This window comes from Aulostomus chinensis, chromosome 18, assembly GCF_037954235.1.
Source record: "Aulostomus chinensis isolate RoL2024-O1b breed Wild chromosome 18, RoL_Achi_v1.0, whole genome shotgun sequence".
Classification (NCBI taxonomy): domain Eukaryota; kingdom Metazoa; phylum Chordata; class Actinopteri; order Syngnathiformes; family Aulostomidae; genus Aulostomus; species Aulostomus chinensis.
Genome location: NC_141337.1, coordinates 1785057 through 1797922, shown reverse-complemented (window position 1 = coordinate 1797922; position 12866 = coordinate 1785057). Strand labels below are relative to the sequence as shown.

General features: G+C 48.0%; 2 protein-coding genes across 6 annotated transcripts; one reads left to right on the top strand and one right to left on the bottom strand.

The window, feature by feature from the left end:
• The first annotated feature begins 880 nt into the window (after nucleotides 1-880).
• Nucleotides 881-12761, top strand: sgf29 (SAGA complex associated factor 29). 5 transcript variants are annotated; one of them, XM_086185864.1, is made up of 12 exons: nucleotides 881-1018; nucleotides 1149-1232; nucleotides 9142-9240; nucleotides 9831-9924; nucleotides 10057-10132; nucleotides 10214-10286; nucleotides 10442-10506; nucleotides 10591-10720; nucleotides 11130-11276; nucleotides 11363-11398; nucleotides 11793-11955; nucleotides 12212-12757. In XM_086185864.1, the coding sequence occupies exons 4-12, from the start codon at nucleotides 9859-9861 to the stop codon at nucleotides 12326-12328; spliced, it is 873 nt and encodes a 290-aa protein (XP_086041990.1). In that variant the 5' UTR covers nucleotides 881-1018; nucleotides 1149-1232; nucleotides 9142-9240; nucleotides 9831-9858; the 3' UTR covers nucleotides 12329-12757. The 5 variants fall into 5 exon arrangements, with proteins under 5 accessions (XP_086041990.1, XP_086041991.1, XP_086041992.1 ...); XM_086185865.1 differs by having other exon boundaries at nucleotides 950-974; XM_086185866.1 differs by lacking the exons at nucleotides 881-1018; nucleotides 1149-1232 and having other exon boundaries at nucleotides 9129-9240.
• Nucleotides 4648-5808, bottom strand: nupr1b (nuclear protein 1b). The gene is made up of 3 exons (XM_086185867.1): nucleotides 5625-5808; nucleotides 5413-5548; nucleotides 4648-5003 (listed from the first exon to the last, which is right to left on the bottom strand). Exons 1-2 carry the CDS (start codon nucleotides 5719-5721, stop codon nucleotides 5421-5423), a joined length of 225 nt encoding a protein of 74 aa, XP_086041993.1. The 5' UTR covers nucleotides 5722-5808; the 3' UTR covers nucleotides 4648-5003; nucleotides 5413-5420.
• Nucleotides 12762-12866: the final 105 nt, after the last annotated feature.

The window sequence follows — 12866 nt, the reverse complement described above, 5'->3', positions numbered from 1 at the left end:
CATTCTTGGGGAATGAGCCTGCCAGTTTTGACCAAGGTCACAATGACTGTTGACCTTTGACCCACATCCAGTCAGTTCATCTGAGAGTTCAAGCCCACATTTGATGAATTAATCAAATATTGCATTTACGGGGAGACAAAACTTCCTGGCAGGTCATGTGACTGAACACTTCTTTCACCCACCTCTCAGTCAGCCCTCGTTTTTAACCTTCGTCAAAACGGAAGAGACTGAACTTTAATTAAAATGCTGACGTTAAAGTGCTGCGTATTTATGTTTCCAACACTAAGCTGACATGAACCCGGTGACATTTTAATTTGTTGCAGGTTAATTTGTCACCATTACCGCTGTGAGTCACCTGATCCAAAAGCTTTATTAATGTTGGCGAATTAAAATGGAAATGTAGCCATCAGGTGGCTTCAGTGTAATGGATCCAAACACCTGTCTTGGTTGAGCTCCTCCTCGATGGATGAGCACTAATTTTGTTGGAAACTCGTTAATGTGTATGACTTTTCTTTATCGGGTGAAACTGTTTGTCAATGATTTGTTAACGGGAGGAGCAGAAACAGGTGACCGCTGATGTCATCAGAGGACACCGACACAAACGTTGAAGCTCTGAATCAGATGACGGCGAGGAGCGCTTCACCTTTTTAGTGTCTCATATCTGCTTTAATGGGGTTTGTCCTGCCTCGCTGTCACGGTCCGTGTCTTGATTCCCTGTTTCATGTTGTGGTTCATCCTCTGTCTTCCTGTGCACTCCTTTTGTCTTTGCCTGTCGTTAGTTCCAGTTTTATTTTGAAGTTCAGGTCTTGTCTTCCTGTGTGCTCCCTGCTGTGATGACCTCATGTGTCTCACCTGTGTATGACTGCACCACCTGTGTCTCGTTTCCTCGTGTATTTGACCTCTGTGCCCTGTTGTCTCTTGTCGGTCCGTTGTTGCTGCCTCTGTCCTCGTCATGGTCGCTCTGGTGTTCTCCAGTAAGTCTGCAGTTTTCAGTCTTGTCAAGAACTTGGTTTCCTTGGTACGTCACTCGTCCAGGACTTTGGCCTGTTAACCCTTGTTGTTGGTACTCTGTTTTTTCCCCTTCCATTGGACTTTGAACTCCCGGTGTTTTACTTTGCCTTTTTGACAATAAATACCTTTTGTTGCAGTCCCATTGGGTCCCGTCTTCCCCGTGAGACCGGAGAGGCGACGGTGCTGCAGCATCAGCCGGTCGGTGAGGGAGGGAGGCTCAGGTGAGAGCTGACGCAGCAGGTTCCTTCAATTACTGAACGGATCACTTTGTCTCTGGGTGGGGCCGTCCCAGAGGGACATCCGGGGTCTGTGACCTTGAACCATCTTCATACATTCCAACTCCGTTTTGCCACTGGCGGCTTCATGCCCTGATGGCCATGAGACTGGAGGTTAACGCCTCGTGGGCCTCGCATCTTCTGTGTTGACAGGAGGTTAAAATTCAAAATGGCCGACTCGGAAACTCTGCTCGTTAGCTGCTGACTTGAGCGACCAGTCTGTGTGTGATCATGAAGTCTAAGTCTAAATGACCGTGGTGGCGGCGGTAGTCAGGATGACACTAAACTCTCCTGAGTGTGGACGGACTCCTGATCACTTCCTCCCGGGCAGCGAGGTCATCCCGAGGCAACGCGCCTTGTCCACTTTGATGCCTGCCGGCTCCCTCTGAGCCTCATTATCTTCTTCTTGGACGCTTCCTGTGGCACTAATTTTTCTCCGTTACTGCTGCTTCACGGCGCTTTGTAACATCACAACCCCACCACCGAGGTTTGCTGCAGCTGCCCTTGGTAGAGGAGGGGATCAGAGACTCTCCCGCAGAAAACGGCACAGGAAGTGAATCTGATGATAGCTTTTGTTGATGGTTATAACACGTGTGTTCTTGTGACGTGGCCTGAGGGCCGTTCCTTCTCATTGGCGAGGTCTGTTAACAAGCGGTTTGCATTTGACCTTTTGACCTCCTGGTGTCAGCAGACTCTAAGCTCCGTGAACCAGTTAACTCACCAAACACGAACATTTTACACGTTAAATTGTTACTTCACCCAAAAAGTGTGTCCTACCTTCAAGTACTCACGAACAGGAGCCTCGAGCTCACGCGGATGATGTTTTTCCTCCTGCATCACTGCTCTGACTTCAGAATACAGGAAGAACCAGCCATGTACATTTAGCTTGAAGCTAACGGAGACTGACCGCTAGCGACAGCTAAACTCTGCCCAGTATAATCCAGGTCTTGTTGATCCACTCGGATGAGCAGCAGACAAACTGATGGGAGACAAACTCGAACATTGTTTAATTGCAAGTCTTCCCGACCTGTTCAGTTCATCAACGTTTCTGGCTGAATCTCAGGTGAACGCTCGTGGAACAACACCAATCTGACCTGACTGCTCCACTGAGACATGAAGTGATTTATAAGCAGGGAGAGAAGAATCTAATCTGGGTTAACTGGTCCGCCAACGCCATTTTACTGGGATGAACTGCTGAAACCATCCATCTGCATGTGGAGATCGATGAGGCCAACAGCTCCCCGGGCAGATATGACGGAGAAGAACTGTCCTGTGAAGGGTCAACGTTCCACCAGTGTTGGATGAAATCACGCCGTCGCGAGCGGTAAAAGAAGCCGAGGTCTTCAGCCTCGGGTCTTTGTTGGAGAGATGGTGTGTTGCTAGAAGGCCGACTCGGTGGGCGGCCATCTGCTTCAACTGGTTCAGCTGAGACAGAAAGGGGACGGTGGCGGCGAGCGTCTTTAACGCCCCTGTCTACTGCTTCTCCCACAGTGGAGGCACATTTATTTGGACAGAAGATTTCAGCGGAGGCAAAATTAGTCCACGAGTGTGGAATGATTCATCAAAACTGTGAATGTTTGTTTTTTTTTAAATAATTTAGTAGGAAAGACAGGGATTTTGTTGTACAAATACTCTGATACTGATAATTTTGCCATCCAGCCGGTGAAAATATGATGTTTTTATCATCTGTCGGTCCGTAAGGGCTTCCATTGACAGACAGACAATGAAAACTGGAAACATGTTCATGTTGTGGAAGCTGTGACACAAACAGGAGCACCATCCAGGTGTTGGTGTGTTGACAGACGAAGAGCCGCCGTCCCATCACGCCGACATACCCACAGATGTCAGAGATTCATTGAAAAAACTCTCACTTCCTCCTCTTCATGACAACTTGTAACCTCAACAGTCCAACACCGCAAACACACCGCATCTGCTGTTACACCCTCGTCTCCTTTAGCGATCCTGAGGAATAGTTGCTAGGCAACCAGGGGGGTTTCTAAAAGCACTGGTACCTCCTCTGAGAAGGGGGGGGTGGAGGGGCATAACATTGAACATTGATTCGGGTGTTGTATCATGGCCGTATGCAGAAACTGATTATGTAATGCCGTCTTGAAGTTGGCGTGAGGGATCATCTCTATAAATATTCCTGATCCCGCTTCTGCGCCGCAGCCAAATCCTGCGGGCTGCTCCCTCCTGGCTGCAGGTGCTCAGGGAATCGAACCGCTCTGCTCCTGTTTGTGAGGCAGCAGCAGATTTAGTCGACAGCAGCCGAGAGGAACGTGAGGGGGATTAAACAAAGAAACAGACTGATGAAGCTCCGTTCAGATCATCCCCGCACGCGTCAGTGTTTGGACAAAAACAAGAGGGATAGGAGCCTAAGAACAAAGTCACAGAATCTCCTCCAATGATCAGGAGAGCTGAAATGAACTCATGACCTTCTCTTATTCCTCAAACATGCAGAAGATTCTAGAAACTGAGGCAGGGCCTCAGAAAATTTAGATTAAGTTCTTCAGTTTAAAATTTTCATCCAGTATTGTTCCCTGTGGTGGATGGAGCCCCACTTTGAATACTTTTACTTTAGCAGAGTGTTGAATGCAGCGCTTCCACTAGACTTGTTAGTTTAGTACTGCAGCTTTAATGTAAAGGTGTGTGTGGATGAGGACTTGTAGCCAAACGAGGACTCGGTAGCTGTGGATTTGTCAAACGACAGTTACTGTTTTGGTTTTGTTAAATCCGAGATCAGTCGACATGAAGAGCTGCTTTTCTCTGCTGGCTCTTGTAAGAGTCTAGTCTGGAGGCAAGAGGCAGTCGTGCGTTTTAAATGTCAGATTTAAGTTTGAAAAATCAGAAGTTTCAGTGCAGACTTCAGACATCATTGCTGCCATCTGCTGGCCAACAGCAGGGAAAGCACTTGAATAAACCTGTGTTTGTCCCTCAGTGGGGAAACTGGCAGTGTTACAGCAGACAAAGTACAAGGGCAGGAAACAAACTAATTAAGCTAGAGTAAAAACTGAGTATTAAAAAATACTGTCTAGCATTTAAACCCGTCCACAGGTGGAGGAGTGGCGCTGTTTAAGTACCAGTATGTAACAGATACATCAAAGGGGTTGTAGCTTCAGTGCGAGCCACGAGGTGAAGCCAGGATGAGGCAGCGTCCGTTCAGGTTTAACGGGACTGAAGCACTTTGCAAAAGTCAGCAGATTTCAACCCAGTTGGTCACCTGACACGTTGGGCCACACCCACCAGAGGAGAGACGACCTGCAGCCCGGTGATGTGTGGACTGACGATCAGCGTCTCTCTGCTTGTCCATGTTTCTGATCAAGTTTTGGTTTCTTTTGAAAAACAAATGACGCAACAAACCTGTCATTTAAAAACCTTTATTGTATAAAATTTTTTTTTAAAAAAAAAACAACCTTTGCAAACTTGTCAACACAGAAGTCACCAAGCCGCCACCACCATCCCAGGTGCACCTGCACGGTCCGAGCAAAGCCCAGGTGCACGCCACCACAGGTGAGGGCTTTACCACACCTACAGGCGGAGGAGCCACATGCCACCGCCCATCAGGGACAGCATAGCTGACACTTGAGGATGTGTCGCCTCGTCACGCCAAGGTTAAACCACGCCCATCGGAGCTCAGCCACTCCTTCCATCTGCACGTCTCAATCGGTCGCCAAGGAGGCCGGGGTCAGGGTTCCGGGATAAGCCGTCCAAGTTTTCCTGGATGGGAAAAAACAACAGTCGTGACTTAGTGAAAATAATTTGTCCTGAGACGTTCCAGGGCTGCCTGGTACGTTCCCCTAGAAAAGAGCTGGGCTGGGAGCTGCTAGCTGGCTAACGCTACCAGTAGGTGAGCTACCTGGTCAGCCGTGAACTCTGATAGGTTGTTGTTATCACAGCTCTTTGGTCTGATTGGCTGAAGCTCTCTAACTGGTCCCTCACGGGTTAACACTGGTTTGTGTTCCAGTCCCAGCTGGGCAGCGCGCGCTTCCTGCTGAGGACATTTTGAAGGATGGAAGCTGGCATGGAGCCAAACAAAACCTCCCTGCGGCCTGGCGCGTGACTCCGACCGAACAAACGTGGCTCAAATATTTGGGGCTTTTGGCGCGAGACTAAACTCGGACTTTACCTCAGTCTTCACTCCTTGACTTTCTTCTCGCAGTTCTGGAGTTTCTCCACGAGCTTGCGTTCGTGCCCGCCGGGGTTGGGTCGGTTGGTGTTCTCACTCGCCTCCTTCTTGGTTCTGCCTTTCCGAGCGGAACCCTCTAGAAGCACAGGACAGACAAACAGGACGTGAGCGGCCTCAGTCCGCCTCGGCTCCCCGGGGCTCCGCCTGCTCACCTGTGTATTTGTCCGTCAGGTTGTAGTAATCGTACTCGTCGTAGTACTCGTCCTCGAAGCTGGTGGGCTTCAGATTCTTCACGTCGACGTGACTCATGTTTGTTGTCCTTTTCTTCTTCAAGAACCGAACTTCGTGGTGGCGTCTGAGCGTCGCTCCTGGGATGAAAACAGTTACTCTCCGGGATGTTGACGGTGAACTTTTATAGCAGCAGCCAGACTGAAGCCCCGCCCCTCCATCAGCCCCGCCCCCTCAAGCAACCTCGCCCCCGGGATCCCGTTTCTGTTGCAGAAATGTTGCATCATTCGGCTGCTGGAGATGCTTTTGATTTCTGATGACGTTCACGCGTCATCAGTCCTCGTTAGTTTGCTGTTTCCTCCCTAACCACGCCCCCAGCGTTTCTCCTGGGACCAGCACACGTTTGACCTTTCCTTTATAGAAATTGCTGGCACTTTTTGACTGACTGGTGGGTGGAGCCTTGGTAAACAGACATCAGTGGTTTTAGATGCTTAAAGCTATTTTTTGCTTATTTCATTTGCACCGGCTCTCCGTCTCAGTCGACCTCCTCCACCCTCAGGCGTGACCCCTCAGACTTGCCCTGATGTCTGTCCCTGTCGCTGCCTCCGTGGGTGGAGGAACGCGTGATGCCTGCTTCACCTGGGACCGTTTCAGGTTTTTATCGACCTGACCTTCATTTCTGCAGCTTTTATCAGCAGCTGCTGTTGTCTGACCTGACTGGGTGACCCAGTTAGCGTCCAACCAGACCCCTGATGCAGCCGTGAGCCGGCGCCACGTGACTCCTTGAACGTGGCGAACTTTGGACTTAATTTATCAAACTGTAAAAGAGCAAATGATCCCAGATCAGTGCTTCTCAGATACGTGTCAGAGATGATTGACAGCAGGAAGATAAAAACACAGGTCACTGGTTTTGTTTTTGTTGATGGATGGAAAATAACGATTAAACCAAGTTGTCCTGCTGAGATTAAATGAACAGATTTGTAAAAAACAACAACAACATGTACTACTAATGTGTGATTCAGCGTGTACTTCATACTGTACATATAGAAATACTTGTACGAATGTAGAAACACTGAAGACATGTGGACACGCCCATCTCTACATAGACATATGAATACATGGATGATGCACGCAAACGCCAGCACGAACAGCATGGTCAGGATTCATCCATCCATCAGTCAATCTATTGATCATCTATCATCTTTTAATCATCTATTGATAATCTATCTATTCTGTAAATGCATCATGAAAATAGGAAAGTTGGTATATTGATATATAAAACGTATATTTGAATATTGAAGTATTTCTAAAAGCAAGTACTTTAGAAACTAATTTGAGCAACTTCCCCTTGTGATGCAGTAATTTCTGAGTATCTGTCATGGTCGTGTGCTCTGTCAGTATAATCATGTGACCAGGCAGCAGACAGCGAGGAGAGACCACCGTTGCCGTGGTTTCCCGCTGGTCATACAAACAGTATTTTTACATGAGGAACATTTCTTGCTGCAGCTGGAGGAGGAAAAACCCGTCACAGTCCGAGTTTAGACTCCCAACGCCAGCCAAACGTTGGAGGAGTGAGCGAGTGGGAGAGTGAGCCAGTGAGTGAGTGAGGGAGTGAGTGAGGGAGTGAGTCAGTGAGTGAGTGAGTGAGTGAGTCAGTGAGTCGCAAAAAGACAAAGTTTCTGGTCAATTCTGAACTGGAAAAATGAAGTCACAAGATTCACTGCAGCAAGTTGACACATAAAAATATGTTTGGAGTGTGTGTGTGTGTGTGTGTGTGTGTGTGTGTGTGTGTGTGTGTGTGTGTGTGTGTGTGTGTGTTTACGTGGCAGCAGGAAGTGACAAACTTTGTTTTTCATCTAAAGGACTCTTGTTGTCAGGTGAGCAACAGCACACGGTGGTAAGTGCGTGTTCTCTTCAGCCAGGGGGTGGATCAGTGTCTTCTTCCATGAACGTTCCGATATAATAAAGTTCCATCATCTTCCTGTTCTACTTTTATTGTCTGAATGGCAAAACAAGCAAACAAACCAACAAGCCGAGCATCCAAACTTCTGACAAAACTCAGCCAGAGGTCGATTTCCTCTGATTTCCTGATATCCCCCTGATCTCTGGCTCAGGCCCAGGCACCGTCCACCGCCAGACTCACTAAAACAAATATTTGCAGGAACACGAGCCTCCTGGCAGCCAGCGAGCACACGGCTGAGAACCAGGACACCGATGGCGTGTCATTGATATCTGAGCCTTCACCTGCAGCTTCCTGGTCAACCTCTGGTTCCTCTGTGCTCGCGGCTGCTCATCGTCTTAAATTTAGAGCAATTTTCTCTTCAGTGTGACTGTCGTCACAGAACGAGACAAATTAAAGCGACCAATGAGCGTGAGCATTTGTTCAGTCTCTCCCAGACGTGAGGCAGTGAAATACAAGTACTACTCATTTGTCTGCCATTGTACTTTTACCCCCTACATTTTAACACGCGTGTTGTATGTTATACTCTTCACTTTTTAACAAAACGATCGTAACTGCTTGAGTAATCTGTGTTTCCTAAGATTCGTTCCACTGTGGAACACAAAGTTCACTCAATATAATTCTGTTTCCTTTCATATTAAAGTCGACTACAGTATATATGGTGTATAAAATAGTAAAATTATATGTATAAATATTGCTATACTAGAGATATGGTATAATATGATAAATAGCACAGGCGTGTAAATAAATACCTGACAGCACAGGATACACACACAGTCGGTACTATGAGTACACAAGTATGTGATTAGACACTGACATCCAGGACCTGCCGAGATAAATTCAACAGCCTGCGATGAGCAGAGACACCAGGGCTGTTTTCATGTTGGTGCTTTCTCCTGCTCTTGTGTCCAACCAGAGACACAAAGGGTGTGTGTTCAAAAAGTAGGAGTGCAGTGTTGTTGAGCGGGAGGAGAGATGTGTACACTGATGATGCAACCATGCGTCGGTGCTGCAGGTGGGATCTCAGAATACTGCAGCCGTAATGATCATCGTTGTGCTGCTGACGGGGTCACACAACAATCAGCCAAATAAAGCTACACACACACACGCACTTTTTAATTGATCAAATATCAGGTTCAGTCTAGTTTGAGAAAAAGTTTCACCTGAACATAAAGTTTAGAGAACAAAGGTAAATAAATTGGTGTAAAGGTGGAACAAAGACAGATTACCAGAATACCTGAATGCCAAAAACCCTCAGGGGCCCTGAAGGCCTCAAATCAATCATTCATATGTGGTTTTGAGATAATTGCCAGCTGTGGTTGGTGTGGGAACACCTTGTCTACCTGTGTCGACATAGAAAAGGAACACAAACACGTTAGATCTGAGCTACTTTACCATGAAGCTGCCAGCTCAGGTTCTACTATAACACAATAGCATGAATGAAGAGACGTTCAATGTGAAATTGTTGTCATTTTCACCTGCAGTTTTTGCTGTTAAATCTGTTTCTTTGTCAAACCGCTGGTGTACCCTCCGTCCGGCAGGTGGCGCCGAGCAACTGACGGTTGCTCTGATTTCTTCGAGAAGAAGATTCCGCCCTGGACAGTTAGCAAGTCAGCTAAATAAACATTAAAACCAGCCCGGTGAGTTGCTTTTTGTGCCATCTTGAAAATACAAATGAGGCATATCATAATTACAGAGCCATTAAATGGGGAATATATTTAGTCAGGAGAGTGATAACATTTTTCTCTGCACGCATACAAATCTCTCTAGTGAGCCACGGTACGAGGCTAACGCTAGCAAAACAAACCTTTGCTAACGCGCTTGAAATAGCTAGTTGGGTCGTATGCTAACCCGTTTTCTTTACTAACACCGGTGGCAGCTTCAGGGTCTCAGCCTGTTGAAACTCCAGCTAAACGAGGCTGTGACGCTATAAAGATCGCGGTCGCCGCTGCAGCCGTTTTGTCTCCGGCAGAGACGCAGCACCGAACTCCATCAAGAAATCAACCCATTCAAAGATCATTTGATTTCTAGTCATTATAATATCTAAGTTGAGTATTTATTAAAGCTACTCGGGGTCATCCCTTGATTCGGCTTTGCATGTTTAAAGCACTGATGGTAACTGCGTCCCGAAGACTGTCTTGCTTCTACGAGACGTTGCTACTCGGGTTGGTCACAGCTGTTGTGGCGCCTCCTCTGAATCGGCAGGTTTCTGGCTCTACTTTCCTTTCAGGACTTCTACTGAAGTGAGCAGAGCGGACATGTCAGCTGATACCAAGATTGCCGAGCTGCTCACAGAGCTGCACCAGCTCATCAAACAGACTCAGGTAGGCTTCATGTTGCTTTGTGACACCTGCCTGTAAAAACACTGATGGAACTCAACCACTTCACAGTTGCTGTGCCATTTAAGTCTGAGGCGATCAGAGTTACTGAGGCTGACATCATGTCTGCTGTTTCAGGAAGAGAGATCCCGCAGCGAACACAATTTGCTCAACATCCAGAAAACGCACGAGAGGATGCAAACAGAAAACAAAAGTCAGTCCCCACAGTTTCCATACAGAATCCCCATGCTAGCAGGTTGACTCACTCTCAAACGTTGTGTCTCGGCTCCTGCAGCCTCCCCCTACTACCGCACCAAGCTGCGTGGGCTTTACACCACAGCTAAAGCTGATGCTGAGGCCGAGTGCAGGTGAGCGGACTGCTGGAAGAACCCCTGAACCAGATGAATGATAATGTTGCTTCATCGTATAAACATCTGATGACGTCTGTGTTGCGTTCACATCTGCTCGGCGACAGTAAATGTCTGCGTTCCTCTGTTTCACGTCTCTCTCTGGGGTCCCTCAGCATTCTGCGACGAGCCCTCGATAAGATCGCAGAGATCAAGTCTTTGTTGGAGGAGCGAAGGATCGGTGTGTGTGCGCCTCCTCTGATTTCGTTTCTGTGTGTTTCACTTGTCAGTTTCAGAAACTTTTTGTTGTTGTTGTTGGATGCAGCTGCTAAGATGGCGGGCGTTTACAGTGACAGTGACCCTCCCAGGAAGACGATGAGGCGCGGTGTCCTGATGACGCTGCTTCAGCAGTCGGCCATGACACTTCCTCTGTGGATCGGCAAACCAGGGGAGAGGTGGGGTTTCCTCTAAGCAGCGCAGACAAACCATACAGAACAAACACACGCGTTACGGCGTGAAGGTCCCGACAGGAGAGACACACTGACACCGGCCCTCAGTGGCCACGCCAGCATCTTTGGTGGAGCTGTGACGCCATCACGTGACCACGGAGTTCAAGCAGCTCATTGAGAGATGAGATTTTCACAACAACACAATTGATTCAATATCTGCTAATAAGTCGGCGTATTTCCTCTTTCACCGTAATGTCTGCAATATATGTGCAATACAAAAGTTTGACTGTCCTCTGGAAGTGGAGGCCGGCTGCCTGTCATTCCTCACCAGTAGTATCATTTCCATCTGTGGATGAGTTAGCATGTGATGACCACGTGCCATTTCCTCTGAACCTTCTCTGCTCGCTACCGTCAGCCCGCCTCCTCTGTGCGGGGCGACTCCAGCCAGCAGTGACTACGTGGCCAAACAAGGCGACAAAGTGGCAGCGAGGGTGAAAGCAGTGGACGGAGATGAGCAGTGGATCCTAGCCGAGGTGGTCAGCTACAACCATTCCACCAACAAGTAAGAAAATGCCGTGTGACAGTGGGGGTGTGGCCTGGAGGATGTGGATGAACGTTCTCAAACGAGTCTGACTTTTCTCCTCATAGGTACGAAGTGGACGACATCGATGAAGAAGGGAAAGAGTGAGTGAGAGTCTCGGTCTTCATCCTCCTGCTCTTCTTTTCTTCCATCTGTTCTTCATTTCCCCTGATGGATATCTTGACGTCCTGTGGCTCCGCCCTCTTGGTTTCACTTTCTGTCAGATCTGAGATTGAAGGGAAGTGCTCTATGACGGAACAACGTGTGCAGGTTCTATTTCAGCTGTTAGTAGAACAATCCAAGTCGGTTCTAGCAGGCCGGCGCTGTCCCGCAGGTTATTTTGGAAATATGGTTTGGCAGACAGAGGACTGAGAAGTCTTCTGCTCAGAATTCCTCCACTGCAATGTCTCCTTATCAGTGAGATCTGAGCTCCCTTCAGCAGCAGCTGATCTGTGTGTGTGTGTGTGTGTGTGTGTGTGTGTGTGTGTGAGAGATCAGGAGACACACACTGAGCAGAAGGCGCATCATCCCGCTCCCTCAGTGGAAGGCCAACCCAGAGACGGACCCTGAAGCTCTGTTCAGCAAGGACCAGCTGGTTCTGGCTCTCTACCCCCAGACCACCTGCTTCTACCGGGCTCTGATCCACACGCCGCCCCACCGGGTGAGACTCCCTGTGTGCACGCAGCCATGACACGAACATCAGGATGTTACGCAGAGAAACCAAAGAATGAATGAATGAATGAATGTCGACATGAAGCCATCAACAGGAATAAGCTGCAGTACCGTGTAATCCCTTGAGAGGTGATAGGGAGCTGCTGCAGCACATGGGTGGAGCTTCACTGCCAGCTCATGCTAGGGAAGTTAGCATTTCCTTGTCTGTTGCATGCCTTGTAATATTTGTGTGTGCTTGTGTCCAGCCTCAGGATGACTACTCGGTGCTCTTTGAGGACACGTCGTATGCCGATGGTTACTCCCCGCCTCTCAACGTGGCCCAGCGCTACGTGGTCGCCTGCAAGGAGAACAAGAAGAAGTAATGGGGTGACGGCAGAGGAGCGCCACACGCCTCCCCTCCATTTTAGCTGTTTTAGTTTCAAATGTCCTGGAACCATCAGGTCGCTCCTCCTGCTCGGATCATAATGATCCATGGTGCAGGTGAAGAGCTGACTCAGCTTTTCCCTTCTCAGCATCTTTTTCTTTTTCAACAAGTCAGATTCAAAACACACACACACACACACACACAGGAAGTAGAAATAAACTGGGACCTCAAACAGACCTTCTTTGGATCAGCATCAGGTGGCCGTTAGAGGAACTGCACACAGCCGGTTGTTCATTTTTCGGACTTCATTCGTATTTTTTTGTGTGACTGTGTTAATTATTTCTGTGTAGCACAAGAAACTCTTGTGATGAGAGAATTGTGTTCAGTATTCATCTCAGAAAGATGCTTTTTGTGATTAAATGAAAATACGAATGTATTTGTGATAACACTTGGTGTCTGCACCTGTTTTTTCACCTCAGGTAATTAAGGTCAAATGTGTTTATGGGGCTGAAGCACATCAAACATTTGGAGTTTCC